We start from the raw sequence: 16,905 nt of genomic DNA on the forward strand, positions 1-16,905 counted from the left end.
CATGATATACACAAGAAAAATATGCTGCTGTCTTGTGCTGGAATTTTTTTACCATGATTAGTGATCATGGTTTAAAGCTACACGACAGTTCCTGACCTGTATGTTTCTCTTTTGTCCCTGTATTTTGCGCCATTTTCTTTGTGAATGCACGTGTGCATGCCTGCAGGTGATCTCCTTTGGCATTGTTTAGGTGCTCGTGTTGCAGGGATCTTGCTTCCGCTGTGGGTGGGGCACGGATCCTCGGAGAACACTCGGGCCGAGAGAATGGACTAGGCAACAGTGGTACCCACACAAACGCACATTTAATACACCCTACGTGACATAAACGCTAGCACACAACACTAACTAACAAAACTAACACAAAGCACAAAGACTATCAATACACACAAGCAAGGAACACCCAGTCTACTAGTGTTCAGCGTTCATGCTGACGGTTCGATGCTGATGAAGCGTTGCTTGAGTCCAGTCAGTGGCATCCAGGTAGCCGGTGTCGAGGTGGAGTTTGAAGTGCTCAGGCTGGCGTCATTAGCGGCGTCATACAAGCTCCCGGTCCATGTGCCCGTGGAGGAGATGCTGGTGATGTTGGTGTTGTGGGCACCACCCGGATGGGTGGCAACAGCGCTGAAGGCACCCCTGGCCGTAGCAGGTGGTTTCGTCAGCTGTTGACTTCCCGGAACGGGCTCAGGAACGCCAGGACGTCCACAGTGTGACGTGTAGAACTCGAGATCGACGGAGCAGTAACCGGCATGGCTCTCTTCCATCCGAGGTGTTCCTGACCCGCTGGAACGTCCGCTTCTCTGTTCTTCCCCACGTGCCATGCTATCCCTCGCGTTTTTATAACCTTGGCGTTGGTATACGTCATCCTTGTCGTCGTCCTCGTCTTCTCTTCACCAATCATCTCTTCCAACCTCACCAAATACTTCTTCTTCATCCTCTTTATTCTTGGGTTAATACAGGTCATGTTTATTGTCATCCTCGCCGTCTTCTCCAAACTTCTTTAGTTGATACTTCTATTTCAATCATCCTTTCACATGTGACAAGGGCCCCCTCTCAAGAGTTCTTCCATAAAAAAACTGCTCACATCATCCCCATCTCCAAGCCTTCCAGCCAACCGAATATCTTCTGTGGCGATTCTGGACCCGGCACACAACACACCGCAGATGTCAAGCACACACCAAAAGCATACCACTGACACAGCACATGAAATTGCATTTACTGCACTGCCGTTGTCCATACGGTGTCCTTGGTAAACATGTTAATGTCCACAACATGCTCCGAGCCGCTGCGGTGGCTGAGTGGTTATGGCGCTCGGCTGCTGGCGCGATAGACGCGGGTTCGATCCCGGCTGCGGCGGCCGAATTTCGATGGAGGCGAAATTCTAGAGGCCCGTGTATTGTGCGATGTCAGTGCACGTTAAAGAACCCCAGGTGGCCGAAATTTCCGGAGCCCTTCACTACGGCGTCTCTCATAGCCTGAGTCGCTTTGGGACGTTAAACCCCCATAAACCAAACCTAAACCAAGCCAAACAACACACTCCATTGTATAAGCACGCAACAACAACAAAAAGATACATCCCAGAGATAGTTAAAGCTGTTAAGTTGGATCTTCTGTCTTCATTCAAATTGGGGTTTATTAGTACCTTATCCCATCCTACACTTTTCTTCCCACTGCCCGTGGGCACCTCGGCAACATCACCTGTCTCCTCTGCCACTACTGAGCATGCTACCTTGGGGACGTACCGTGCGGGTACACTTTCTTCGTATTTTTTCAACATTTTTGCATGGAAAACCTTCTTGGTGTTATTTATCAATAATTCATAATCCATGTTATTTTTCTTCTGTCACAAGGTACGGGCACTTCCATTGCATCCGTAACTTATTATGATCCGTGGATAGCAGGGTGAGAACCCTGTCACCCGGATTCAGATTTCTTGGAGTGGCTTTCTTTTCATAGTAGCCCTTATAGCGCTTGCGTGCCCTTTCCAGGCCTTGATGTGCAAGCCTGCATGTTTCTTCCAACTTGTCCCGCAACTCAAGAACGTATGTGTATGCTGTCTTGAGATCTGATGCAATCTCCTTATTAGCCCGCAGCTCCTTGAGTATTGTAAGTGGACTCCTAACGGTTCTCCCACACAACATCTCGAAGGGGGAGAAACTAAGACTCATTTGTGGTACTTTGCTGTAAGTGAACAAATGAGCTTGGAGATATCTATCCCAATCAGTAGGTCTCTCCTGGCACATTTTCCTGATCATATTTTGGAGGGTGCCGTTGAACCGCTCTGCAAGCCCATTACACATTGGATGGTATGGCGTTGTTAGTAACTGCCTTACTAAAAAAAGGCGGTTTAACCTCCTTCATTAGTTCTGACGTGAAGTTCAAGCCACGGTCACTTGAAATTTCCCTCGGGAACCCATAAAGCGTGAACATCTCCACAAGACCCTCCGCCACTTGGATACTGTCTATAGTCTTCAATGGAATAGCATCAGGGTAACGAGTGGCCATGTCGACCAGGGTAAGCACATATCTATTGCCTCTGCCGGATACTGGAGAGATTGGCCCCGCAATGTCAATAGCCACTCGTTGAAACGGTAGGTCGATGGCTGGCATCTTTCCCAGAGGTATGGGACCAACTCTTCCCTTTGGAACTGTGCGTTGGCACACGTCACACGAGCGAACAAAACGTCACTCTGGACACCTGGCCAGAATAACTCCTCGGTGATCCTAGACTCCGTTTTGTGAGCACCCTTGTGTCCAGCCATAATGGCGTCATGTCTTAATTGTAACACTGTATCTTGCATATCTTTCAGTAACACCAGCTGTTGGTCTGCCTTCCTGAGCTAAATATGCATTCCCTGTGCCGAAGACCGTTTACCAATTGATATTCGAATGACATACGACTGCTCTTTCTTTTCACCTTTTCCACAACTCTTTTGAAGCAGGCTTTCAAGCTTAGGTCTTCTCTTTGTCTAATGGCAATTTCGCCCGGTGGCAATTTCGACTGAAGCAGTAGCCGGCGTTGCTCTCTTTCATCCGAGGTGTTCTTGACCCGCCGGAACCTCCGATTCTCTGTTCTTCCCCCCCGTGCCACGCTATCCTCGCACATTTATAACCTTGGCGTTGCTACACTGCCTTTGTCTTCTCTTCTCCACCAATCATCTCTTCCCACCTCACCAAATACTTCTTATCTTCTTTATTCTTCAGTTAATACACGTCATGCTTATCGTCATCCTCGTCGTCTTCTTCTTTAGTTCATACTTCTATTTCAAACTTCCTATCACATGTGACAGGGACCCTCTTAGATTGGTGGTCTTTGATGGCTGGGCAGCAATTCGTGTTGCTGTGTTACCAGGGAGTGTTTTTTGGGGTGTGGGTTTTGGGGGTGGGGGGGCCTCTGTTTACTGCACAAGAACACCCTATAGGGCAGAAGGCGCAAAGAGTTGCAAAAGAGTAACACTTCTAATTTGATGCCAAAAACATGGACCACTGCATATCTGTACACAAGTGCATGCATTTCTGTTTCTCTGATGTTGTTCGAGCGTCTCATCATTTGACTGTGGCACTTGTCATGTTTTTCTGCTTTGTATGTCCTCCCTGCAATAATGCCTTAGTGGTGCTGCAGGCATCTTTAATAAATAAAAGTAGCACATTATGCTTCTCACATTTGAACCAGTTACAAGACTGAGCTTTTGAGGGGCCTGTAGGCATGGTAAAAAGCAGTGAGGTCCTTTCATTACTTTGAGGCAGCTTGCATTGGAACTCCCAAAGCTGTTCTTGAGCTGTTCTTGTGGATGCTACTGTGTAAGTAATGTTGGCTGTTATATAGTGTCTTTAAAGGCAGTGGGTACAGCACCCATTTCGGTCCTGGCAACTGAGTATAGTTTAAAAAATGAACAGCGGCAAGTCAGTGATGAGGAAGCAAGGTTGTTTACAGCTTCGTTCAACTTAGCGCAGCAGTCGTAGACGATTGTGGAAAAGCTTACATGGAGCGCATAATAGGTCTTGGCTACTTGCAGCGAAATTTCGTTGAGCATGTGCTGTCATTTTGACTCGGAGTTGTCCTTGTTTTTGCCTAGGTAGAAAGCATTTGGCCTCACATGTGTATAAACATTGGCAAATCTTTTAGCTATATAGGAAATGCTTGTCTTTAAATCTAAAAGTGGTATAACAGTGTTTGTGTGGTGATATTTTTCAAGAAGTTTATAATGTATTTGCAAAATTTTTTGTGCGCACTCAAACTAGGGATAAAAAAAAAAGTCCTGTTCCAGGGATGTCGTTTGAAATCCTGGTTGTATTAGGAATCATGGGAGAAGAAGGGAAGGTATAAAGAGGGCAAAGGGTAAATTTCGATTCTTGATAACTCCACTTTTACCAGCATTTAAAAAATTTATCTTGGGGGATATTAATGAAGCAGTGGGGTCCTTGAACATAAAATGCACTCCATGCTTTTCTTTTGAAGTTCCTCAGGGCTGCTTTGAGGAAGCATTCTGTTCTGTGCCAAATGCTGCACATGCACTCTGGGGGAGCGACTGTGCTGATGTGTTGTGCATGATGTAAATTTTGTCGCAGGTGACACAAATGGTTTGGCTTTATAGTAGAGGCGTTAGAGGCAAAGTTCAGCAGTAAGACTCATAGCGCCTGATCTTTTTGTGTCTGCAGCATCATCTTGAGACCTCTCGTCTTCTTTGCAAGCTCAGAGCTGCCAAGATGTTTGCGAAGTACGTGCTGTATTATGGAGCTTGTCTTATGTAATCTGCTATCTTGCAGGGTGCACTTGCCTGCATGTGGTGTACAGTTGTGCACCCACTTGTCTAGAGCGCAAGAACTGTGCGCACGGTATTGTGCATTTGTGACAGTCTCCACTATCTGGCGAGCACCCGATACCTTCTAAAGACCAAGAAGTTAAGCTCGATTGAAGTTAATGTGTTTGCACTATAAGGTCTTGTTTGTTGTCCTGAGCGACTAATAAATGACATAAGTGTAATCCACGGTTCACCGTACGAGCTCTCTAGAGAGGTGTGTGGACGGCTGTACATCTCCTGACATGCTGTTTTAACGGATTGATTGCATGTTCTGGTGCCGGTAATTAGATTCACGTGTCACATTGCCTCTGTACTGTTATGTAGTCACTAAGTGTCCTTTCAAGTTTGCCTAATGGTTAACTATTGGGTCCTCTGTTTGACTGACATTGCATTGCATCATATCTCCACCAGAAAAGCCATTAGGCGCATTGGTTAACTGTTTATCATCAGAGATAGAATTATAGAATTAACTGCAATGCATGTGGCACTGTATTTGGCTAAGCACCTTGGTCTTGTCATTTCATTATGAACTGACACTGCAGCTGATTGTGGTATAAAAGGGCAATCTTTTAAGCGGCAGTGCAATGTAACGTGTAATGTAGGGCAATAGATAGGTGTGTGGCTTTAGCTTATAGAAGGTGGAGAGTGGCTTTTGCACTCGTGAATAGAACACAAGATGTAAGCGTCATTAGGCCATTGTAATGCAAATGTCGGCCAGTCACTGAACACATTCCAAAGCTGAAATTGTGTGGCTGCTTTAAGGTACATTGTTGGGAGAGTTGGTGACTGAACATTATGAAGGAACACTGCACAAAAGAACGGGACAGAAGAGAACAGACACACGAGTACTGCCAGCCTCATGCCAGCCTCATGCCCTGGTAGCTTACTCTTCAGATTTAATGCGATAGCATTAGGAGGGCCATGAAGGCAAAAACTGTCCGGCGGCATTGGTGGCAGCGGTGTCTGTGAAGCCTCCACATGCCAAAGGTGGCAGGTAGTGTTTAGGGGGATTTTCCTCTCTCCACCTGCCAACCACTTTCCCAGCACCCTCCCCACTTGTAGGGAAGAAGAAAGAGACACCCCGTGAAAAAATACTCAGCAAAAATGAAAATGACTAAAGAGAAAATGGCGGACACAACAGCAGGCCTATGTGCAAAATAGTTTTCAGAAGAACTGTCTGTGCAAAAATGAGGCTTGCGGAGGCTTATGCCTTTTTGCATTGCTCAGGAAGAGCAACTTGGGTCTCACAACTTCAATCGGTTACCGTGTTTGAAACAGTCACCTGCCAGTGCAGTGGCGCATCGCTTAACCACTCCACCACTGCGCCGGTGGCGGTGTTGTTGCTTGGTCTGAATTGGAATAGATTGGGGAGTGAGAGTCTGTGTACTTAGAATTGGAATAGATTGGCAAGTGAAAGAATAATGCCATCGCATTTCTTCTGCATCAATTCGATTAATCACCACTAAATTTTTTGTATGACATGTGCAGGTACCTGTGCACATGGACCGAGAGGTGAGGCTCCTGCTCCCTCTGCTCACAGGTTAAGTGGTGCTGGCCAGTGTCAGTCAACTAGAGTCAGCAGTGCTGACAGTGCAGGGCAACAGACTGGGAATTCAGCCGGCGCAAGAGAGCCAGCTACCACTTCTACTCTTGCCATCAGCTGCCTGTTTTGAAAGACCAGTTGGTTACTACAGGTAATGTGCTTCAGGGGACCTTGTCACGTGCAGTCTTTTTGGAGGCTTGCTGGGACACCGTTGTGGGTGTGCATCTCAGGTGAGGCCCAGGTGCATGGAAAAACATCTTCCTTTTCTTGCATGTGGCTCTTGTGTTGCTCCACTTTTCATTGGACATGCTGTTTCATGAACCGGCTTTGCCTTTGAGTATACAGTTGAAACCCGCTACTACGAAATCGCGGGGGAAAGCAAAAAATTTCGCTTCTGCAGGAATTTCGTTGATGCGAGAATGAGACAGAAAAGACAAGGGGGAAAAAAAATGTATTGCCAAAAGTTAGTAAGCTTGCTTTGTCAAACCTTGCCCTGCAGCAATTTGAAAGCTCTGCCTTCGCACTGCAAAAAGTGGTCCATAGCAACATCGTCGTCGTGCTCACCGAAAAACGAACGCAGGTGTGTCTAAGGCGTCTAACACGTCCTGCGGGTTTGTCTTCTTTTGATGTTTTGGTGTTTGATCGTCAGTGTCGTCAGTTTCACACATGTTACTTATGATGGCTTCATCGGTCATCTCCTCGTGCACGACGTCATCATCCGCGCGAACAAATTCATTGACGCTGAGGCCACCTGGGACTTCGTTTGCCACGGCACAAAGTTCACTCCATGCGTTGGATAGCGATGGCGGTACTGTGCAGTCAGCACCGCCGTCGAGTGTGCCTTCGGGCAAATCTTCTGGCGCCTCTGGATCAGCGCATGATGCCTGCTGTGTGACAATCAAGCTGGCATGCTTGAAGCAATTGGCAATCACGACAGGAGTCGGCCACCATCTCAAGCGCCATGAACATGTCCACGTCGGTAGGACGCTTGAGCTGGAGGTTCAGGAGCAGACGCTCGATCAGCCTCTCCCTGTAGGCGCACTTGATGCTACAAATGATGCCCTGATCCAGCGGCTACAGCATGGAAGTGCAGTTTGGGGGGGAAAAATTACCCGCCTGTTTTTGAGCTCCACCTCAACGTGATGGGCGATACAGTTGTCTAGAAAAAGGCAGACTGACCTGCCGGCCTTCCGCATGTCGGCATCGAAGGCCTCGAGCCAGCCGCCAAATATAGCCCTGGTCATCCATGACTTAAGGTTTGTGGTGTATTGGACAGGCAGCTTACGATTTCACTTGAAGCAGCGGGGATCCTTGCTTCTGCCGATTATTAGCAACGGCCGTTTGTCTGTACCGTCCATGTTTGCGCACAGTAAAATAGTAACACGCCGCTTGCTGTGCTTTCCCCCGTGGCACTTCTGTCCTTTTAAGTCAAGGGTCTTCGATGGAAGCATCTCGTAGAATAAAGCCGTCTCATCCGTGTTGTAAATATCTGAGGTCTTGTACTGGTCCAGTGCTTCTTGGTTGGTCAGCAGCCACGACGACGACGACGCTGGGTCGATGGCTGCTGCCTCCCCGGAGATGACTTTGGCGACTATGTCGTGGCGGGCTTTGAAACGGCTCAACCAGCCAGGGCTCGCCTTGAAGTTATTGTGCCCGAGCATGCACGCGAAGTCCAGCACCTTCTGCTGAAGCATTCTGCCAGACAGGGGCACTTTATTTGCACTCTGTTCGCAAAACCATGCAAACACCGCCTTGTCAACATCTGGGAATGCTGCAGCCGTCACCGTTTTGTTACTTTCACTTGCACCATTTCCGAGCGCGTTGAGAATGGAGGCGTTGTTCTTCAATATTGTGGATAGTGAGCTGCATGCAATGCCAAATTCGTCGGCGATCTCCATTTTTTTCGTGCCCTTTTCAACTTGGGCAATAATTGCAGCCCTATCTTGTAAACTCATAAATTTTCGCTTCTTGGCTGCAGGTGGCATCTTAGAGGGCTGGCTAAGCAGACGGTCCGATCGCCAAACAGTTGATGCGTGCTACACAGTCCACATCCAGAGCACTGAGATATATTTATTTATTTATTTATTTATTGTACCCTTAGGGCCAAAGGCATTACAGAGGGGAGTGGGTTAATTACGATAAACAACAATGAAATAAAATACAGTAAAAATAGGTATTACAAAATAAATTTCCTCCAGAATAAAACAAATAACAACATCCATGAAATGTAAATAGTATAGAAACAATGTATACAGTACAGTGGAAGCAGATATAACACACAATCAACTTTCTTCAGAATAAACAATATTAGCTACAGCGTCATTAAAGATTTTATTATCAGGAATGCCTGCAATATCGGGGGGAAGGCGGTTCCATTCCAAGATATGAGTGAAAAGAAGATTTAGAGTGGGATGTTGGGATGCCAACCTTGTGGCGGTGATCGATGCGACGTTAAATGTATTTGGGCGGTGACATGAAACAGTTCTGAAGCGCAACGTGATGATATAGCTTGTGAAATAGTGTTAGGCGCCAATTTTGCAGTGAGATTGTAACGGTGGGAGCGAGACGTTAGATTTCATGTCTGTGATGCTTGCCGTACGGTTGTAGTTTGAAAGAATGAAATGAACGGAATTATTTTAGACTGATTCCAAGGAATATGTGAGGTTTTCATGCGTAGGGTCTCATATTGATGCTGCGTATTCTAGTTTAGGATGTATGAGTGTTTTATAGAGTAGAAGTTTAAGGGATGAGGGAGCGGTAGAGAAATTGCGACGTAAGTATCCTAACATGCGGTTAGCGTTATTAATCACGTAGTCAATATGAATAGACCATGTTAAGTTTTGAGTGATATGAATTCCTAAGTACTTATATGTTTTTACCCAATCAAGATGAGTGTCATCAAGATAATATGAAGGAAGAGCGTTAGATGTCCGGGAAACACGCAAAGCTTTACATTTATTAGTGTTTAATTTCATATTCTATGTAGTGCACCAGTTTGACACCAAATTAAGGTCTGACTGGGGAGTGTCAGTATCGTTGACGTTATTTATTTCCCGAAATATTACACAATCGTCAGCAAAAAGGTGAATGTTAGAAGATATGGCAGAAGGAAGGTCATTAATATAGATTAAGAATAGGAGTGGCCCAAGGACCGATCCCTGTGGAACACCAGATAGCACGTTAGCAATCAGTGAATTAGTGTTATTAGCATGCACAAATCGCCAACGGTTTAGAATTGCCAACGGTTTAGATATGATTGTCATCTGGGAGAAATCGGCGGATGTTCTGACAATTTGAAGATAAACAACACAAAGCGGGTTTGCGCATACTATATTGTTGTATCCCGTACCGTTGGGGAACTGCCCGGTCCGACTGCCCGGAGCAGCCGGAGCACCACCACGTCAAGCACCCGCCACGTACATACTTCGACCAACTCCCCTTTATTCCAGTTCAATGATGAATATATATACAGATGTGCGAGTCAGCTGACCAGATAGGGCGCATGCCTAGCGCCACCTAGTTTATACAAACATAACTACAGAATACAATACCACATTATTCCCCCTCAAAAGAGTTAGCAACTAACACTGGAAAAACACAATAAACACTCAATGTCTTTCATAGTCTTTAAACCACACTGGTGGTCTTCTTTGTCTCGTCGAATGCCTCAGTCCTGGAACGTCCCTTTCAACTGGCGTCTGAACAGATGGCTGCTGGGGTGGGTCGTGGTTCTCCTGCTGTGGTTCGCCAAGTGGTTTTGCTGATTCAGGCGAACAACTTTTCGGAACTGTAGGTGGTGGAACTGGTTGGGGGCAAGGTACCAGCCGACTCCGATTCCATGTGCGGCCATCATTGAGCTTGTAGGTATCTTGACCACATTGGTCCACAATGGTGAATGGACTCGAGTAGCTCAGAGCGCCCTTAGGCACGTGACCAGGCAACTTGACTCTCACCGGTTGACCTGTTGTTAATGGAGAGTACTTTGCAGCTCGTCGACGGTCAGTGTAAGTCTTACTTGCTTGTTGCCTTTGTGCTACTCTGCTGTGGATGGACTTCATTGCTGCCTGCGGATCTTGAAAAAACTCTTTACCTGGCGCTCCTACAAGATCAAGTTTTGTTCTGGGATGACGGCCGTGAAGAAGGACGGAAGGCTTCACTCCTGTGGTCGCATGCGGTGTGAAACGGTAGACTCCCAGGTATTCGGTGATAGCTTCCTTCAAAGGCCGATGTTCTTGTGCGCAGACTTGAACGTACTCTTTGAGTACTCGATTAAACCTCTCTACCTGCCCGTTAGCTTGCGGATGATAGACTGCCGAATACGTATGAGCGATGCCACGTTCTTTGAGGAAACTGTCAAACTCCAAGGCTGTAAACTGAGCACCATGATCACTCACAATCTCGTCTGGATATCCTTCCCTGCTGAAGATGCTTCGCAGAAAGGAGATGACTGTTGCAGTTGTCACCCTTGCTGAGAAACAAACCTCAGGCCACTTGCTGTAGTAATCGATGGCTGTAATGGCAAAACGGCAATCTGCCGGCACTTCGGAAAAAGGGCCCACAATATCGATGCCTAGCTTCTGCCATGGTGCAGATGGGAATGCAACTGGCTGCAGAGGTGGTGTCACGGGTTTTGCAGACTTGTCAACAGATTGGCATACCGCGCAGGATGCAATGAATTGTTCTACTTGCTTGCACATAGCAGGCCACCAGTATTGCTCACATAGTCGCTGCTTTGTCCTCGTTATTCCCGGATGAGACTCGTGGGCTGCGTCAAGAAGCCGTGCTACGAGGGACGAAGGTACTACAAATTTGTCACCACGAAGCAGGAGGTCTCCAACGACTGAGAGCTCAGTTTGCACCCGGTAGAACGGAACTGCTTCGGCAGGCAACATCTTCACTGCGGGCCATGCCGATGTCACCCACTTTATAACCTGCTGCAGCAACGGGTCCTGCATCGTTTCAATGACAAACTCTTCATGAGTAATGCATGTTGAGACAACACAAACAGTCTCTTCTTCCTCTTCCTCCACACGACCTGGAAGGGGCATCCTTGAAAGAGCATCAGCAACAGTATTCTTGTCACCCTTGTGAAATTCAATCGTGAAGTTGTATGCCAACAGCCTGGCGTGCCACCTCGCAATCCGGAACGGTCGGCGACCTACTCCCTTTGTACTAAGGAGTGTGACCAGAGCCTGGTGATCGGTGCGTAATATGAATGAACGACACCAAAGGTACACTCTCCAATATTCGCATGCCCACAAGCAAGCAAGGGCTTCCAATTCCCCTACAGAATACTTCTGTTCCTGTGAAGTAAGCCTGCGAGAAGCAAAAGCAATCGTCACCAGTTCATCATTCCTTGTCTGTTGCAACACTGCTCCCAAGCCAATGGATGAGGCATCCGTAGTGACAATAATGTCACCCGCAGGATCAAATAGCTGTAAACATCTTGTGGCCAGGGAACATTTCAGTTGCTCGAAACAAGCTTGTCTTGCAGGGTTCCATGTGAATGTGGCATTCTTACGTAGCAACTCTCGAAGAGGCTCGACAACCACCGCATAGTCAGGTATAAATTTGGCGTAGTAGCCTACCATGCCCAAGAATGAGCGCAGAGTACCGACATTTGTTGGGGCTGGCACAGCCTTGATGGCGTCAATGTTACTTTGTAAAGGGCGTATTCCCTTGTGACTGATCCTGTGACCAAGGAAGTCGACTTCTTGCACATTAAAAATGCATTTGTCATTCAACTTCAATCCAGCCTTTGCAATCAAGTGCAAAACTTGTTTCAAATTCTTGAAGTGCTCTTCACGTGTGCTTCCGTACACAATGACATCATCTATGTAGCACAAAGTGTTTTTGCAGTTCTGCAAAATAGTGGCCATCATTTTCTGAAACGCAGACGGTGCTGATGCAAGACCGAAACAGACGCGCTTGAATCTGTACAGTCCACTATCGGTTATGAAGGTAGTCAGTTCCCTGCTTTCAGGGCTTAGCAGAACTTGGTGATATGCAGCTGCTAAATCAATCTTTGAAAAGTAATTTGCGCCATGAAGTTTGTGCAATATTTCTTCCGTGTGCGGCAGTGGAAATTTGTCAACGACAATCGCTTTGTTTGGTTCGCGCAGATCGACACAAATTCTTATCTTGCCGTTTTTCTTTGCTACTACTACGATTGGAGACACCCATTCAGACGTGTCAATCTTTTCTATGACATCTTCCTGCTCAAGGCGCTGCAGCTCTTCGCGTACTCGGTCTCGCATTGAAAATGGCAAACGCCGCAACTTAGCAACAACAGGCGTGATTCCTTCTCTTATCTTGACCTTATGGACAAAATTTGTTGCAAGCCCTAACTTGCCATCAAACAAGTGCGGAAACTGGCAAAACAGTTCACGGTCAAGGCCTTCTGGCGCTTGCGTAATATGGGTGCATTGCAATGACGTACCGTTGATTTGCAGACGCAGCGTTTCGACAGCGTCGATGCCGAGAATGTCAGTACCGTCCTTGACGACGTAGAAGAGAATGTCGGCCTGCCGATCCTGGAAGATGACTGGCGCCGTGAAACACCCCTCGATGGTTATTCTGCGGCGAGAGAAATCGTAGAGTGACGCTGATGTTGGCTGCAAAGGGAAGCGTTTCAACCTTGAATACGTGGCGTTCGACAGAATGGAGACAGCAGAACCCGTGTCTACGAGGAAACGTATAGGAACATCTTGTACGAAGACTTCTGTGTGTATCCCTCCTTTGCACTGCCGGTCGAGAAGCAACACGTTGAGATCGCCGGATGCACTGCAGGTGTCGACTTCTCGGACAGCAAGGGCCCTTTCGTCAGGCATGCCGCTTCTACAGACACGCTGAAAATGTCCTCGTTTGCCACATTTGCTGCAAGTTTTACCCCGCGCCTTGCATGTCTTGGAATCTGCAAGATGCCCTGAAGACCCGCAACGGAAACAGGACTTCGGCTGCTGCGAACGCGGTAACTGCGTTTCTGAGCGGCATGGCATCCGATGTTTTTCGACCTTTTGAACGCTCGCAGCCGATGACTGCAGCTCAAGTGAGTATTTCGTGGCTTCTTCGATACTGTTTGCAATAGCCAGTGCGCGTTCAAGAGTGAGCGAAGTGCCTTCAAGCAGTAAGCGTTCCCGAAGAACAGGGTTGCACGTTTTCGCTACAAGTTGGTCACGAATAAAATCGTCAGCCTGCTTACCGAAGTCGCAACTTAATGCCAGCTCACGCAACGCCGTAACGAACGCTGTTGCAGTCTCCCCAAGCAGTTGGGTGCGTTGTCCGAACCGATGCCGCTCCACGACGACGTTCGTTTTAGAAGTGAAGTAAGCGTCCAACGTAGCCACCGCTGCATCGTACTCGTCGCTCGTACCGCTTCCTTCCTTTCCTTCTGTAGGCGGCGTCGACGATTTCTCCTCCGGCAACGCGTAGTACAAGCGTTGGCCTTCCACACCCAAACAGTGTAGCAGCAAAGCTTTACGGCGCGCAGGTGGGTGAGCGTCGCTCCCGGATGCCAGGAGATAGTTCTTGAAAAGGCGGTGCCACTGCGTCCAAGGAATGGCGGGCTTCCCGGGCGTCGGCAGGAACTCGGGCGGTTGATGCAGGCTCATTGCTTCCGCGTTCGGTTACTTCACCACTCGTCGCCAACTGTTGTATCCCGTACCGTTGGGGAACTGCCCGGTCCGACTGCCCGGAGCAGCCGGAGCACCACCACGTCAAGCACCCGCCACGTACATACTTCGACCAACTCCCCTTTATTCCAGTTCAATGATGAATATATATACAGATGTGCGAGTCAGCTGACCAGATAGGGCGCATGCCTAGCGCCACCTAGTTTATACAAACATAACTACAGAATACAATACCACATATATATTCCACGAAGCACACACCACTGTCAACCACGTGCGGCGGTACACAAAGCTCAAAATGTCGTGTCCTCCAAGTCGCGCGTCGGCAGTCGGACTAGGTCGGAGTCTGTTTTCGCGCGTGGATGGGGATTTGGTTAGCAAACAATTACCGAGTCAGTCGGCATGAGACGCGGGCGCTCCGCTCCGCGTTTGCTTATGTCGTGATGGCACCACTGATCTCCACTAGGTGGCTGGATGCCACACGGGCGCTCGAAGCGAAGCACGCCACCCACCAGCTGTTGGATGAGGTGGCGTTGGTATCGCAGGTGTAGGTGTTCTTTCTCGCCATGATTCGGCAGCTTTGTGTGCTTCAAAATAAAGCCATCGACGATGGAAACCCCTAGAAGCCATAAAGAAAGCTTTCGCCACCATTTCACATATGACCACTGGCTTCTTCATTGCCACTTTCTTTCCTCCTGCTTGTGTCCTTATCACTTCTTTCAGAGATACATTGTTGGCAGAACTAAGCATCGTCACTTGACGCTTGTCTCGCCAAGCAAGCACCACGTAGGTGTCTCCTTTTCTGTAAGCGGCCACTTCGCCCTTTCTCAGCTTTTTCTTGACCTGCTGTGGCATTTGCTTGCGATTAGGCATCACGGTACCAGTCAGTGGTGTTTTCTGTAGAGGTAACTCCTCGACAAGCATTGGCGAAGTGTAATATCTGTCGGTGTAGAGGTGGTAGCCACTGCCCGGCGTAGCTTGCTGCACTTTCTAAAGCAGGTGCAGAACAATCCAGCAGGTGAAGGAGAGCTCGGGGCGGCTGAGATTGTCAGTTGTTGTGCTGCCGTAGTAGGGCTCAATTGCCAAAATGCACCCCGTTAGGCAGTCGGCAAGTGTGTAAACACGCATGCCCCATTTGGTTGGCTTTTGCAGATTATAGCATTTGAATGAGACACGGCCCTTGAATCCAACGGTGCTCTCATTGATGCAAATTTTGGGGCCAGCTCTGAAATGCTCTCTGCATTTCGCGTCGATGTAAAGCACAACGTCCCTGACCTTGCTTTCACGAGTTGCTGGCCGATCTGAAGAGGCAACATGGCACAGGGCAACGTGCAACATCCAAAAGATTTGCAGAAATCTTTTCCAGCGGAAAACGCGTGGAAAAAAAGGCATCTTGTTTACAATGTCTTGGCTGAAATACTCCTTCCGTTCTGGTTTCGGATTCAAGGCCACGTTTATAATTGTCACGGAGTGGGAGCACGCATACAATGGGCTCCACACTCTCTGATACCGATTCTAGGGGAGGAGAGACAAACACCTCCACCCAGGTGCCAGACCTTAAGCAGGACCGAGTGGCTGACCTGCGATAGGTCCGCGCCTGACCAGCGGCTGACCGGAGGCACGACACAGGAGTCGGTAATAAGGGTGAAGGAATTTAATTAGCAAAGCGGAACAACACTTATCATGTCACCAATTACATTATAATTGTCACGGAGTGGGAGCACGCATACAATGGGCTCCACACTCTCTGATACCGATTCTAGGGGAGGAGAGACAAACACCTCCACCCAGGTGCCAGACCTTAAGCAGGACCGAGTGGCTGACCTGCGATAGGTCCGCGCCTGACCAGCGGCTGACCGGAGGCACGACACAGGAGTCGGTAATAAGGGTGAAGGAATTTAATTAGCAAAGCGGAACAACACTTATCATGTCATCAATTACAACAAAACATGGGAACTGAACAGACAGAACAAGTTTTAGATTCTGCACACAAAGTCTAAGATGACAGATGAGAAGAAATACAAGTATACAAAGCACTTTTTAAGGACAGAATTAAGGATAGAGTTCGTAAAGGCGGGAGTGGCGGGGCTTAGCTGTTCGGGTGGTTGAGGTCCGGTCCGAGATGGCGTCGGGCTGTCGCTGCCGGGTCCCCGGAGTCTCTACTCGCTGGCCAGACACTTCGCGACGAGCCGACCACCTCTCGGCTGACACTTCACACACACGCGCGGTTAGCCAGCACACCGCCACATCCAAAATCTCCACTTTGACTACCCTCCGCCGCATTCTACAGTCCCCCCCGCAGCGTCCCCATCTCCCTCTCTCACAGTCCCCGGACAGCCCGGGGCCCGGGACCGACGAATCAGGCTGCGACGAACGTACAAGAGGTCATCGGCCAAACAACTGCTTTCTCCCGGTCGGAGACCAGACAGAAGGGGTGGGGGGTGCAGGCGCGGATGTTTAGGATGGAGCCCCGTCGCCGGTCTTAACCGCCGCGGGGCAAAATCGCAACCAGCGCGAATTCTGTTTCACCACCCCCGCGTCAAGAATGTTATCCCTGATAACGCGCTTCGCTGTGTGCGGCATGTATATTGTACTGAATACATAGCACAGACACATCCAGATAATACTGCGAAATACAGGCAAAACCCACTGACATATTACTGCGGAATACAGGCGTGCACAAGCATTTAATAGACACATGCTGAAGAACGAACTCGTTACACAAATTCAAGTGAAAAATTCTTGATCTCTAGAGATCATCAACTCGTCGGGCGACGGGCTCCCAAACCCGGCTGAGGTAATCAGCCCCGACATTATCTTTCCCACGTATGTTTTCGACCGTGAAATCATACTCCTGGAGTAGGAGGGCCCAACGGAGCAGTCGCGTGTTCATGAACTGCGCCTCGCGGATGTGTTTGAGTGGTTGGTGATC

The 16,905-nt window shown here is 48.3% G+C and overlaps 1 protein-coding gene across 1 annotated transcript in view; it reads left to right on the forward strand.

Moving 5' to 3' along the window:
- The first annotated feature begins 438 nt into the window (after positions 1–438).
- LOC144120093 (uncharacterized) overlaps positions 439–16,905 on the forward strand; it is a 164,686-nt gene continuing 148,219 nt past the window's right edge. Inside the window, exons 1-3 of the mRNA XM_077652553.1 lie at positions 439–590; positions 6,288–6,311; positions 6,396–6,572. Of these exons, the coding sequence (XP_077508679.1) occupies positions 439–590; positions 6,288–6,311; positions 6,396–6,572 (353 nt within the window). The remainder of the gene's footprint in view (positions 591–6,287; positions 6,312–6,395; positions 6,573–16,905) is intronic.

The sequence above is a fragment of the Amblyomma americanum genome, chromosome 2, assembly GCF_052857255.1.
Source record: "Amblyomma americanum isolate KBUSLIRL-KWMA chromosome 2, ASM5285725v1, whole genome shotgun sequence".
NCBI lineage: Eukaryota > Metazoa > Arthropoda > Arachnida > Ixodida > Ixodidae > Amblyomma > Amblyomma americanum.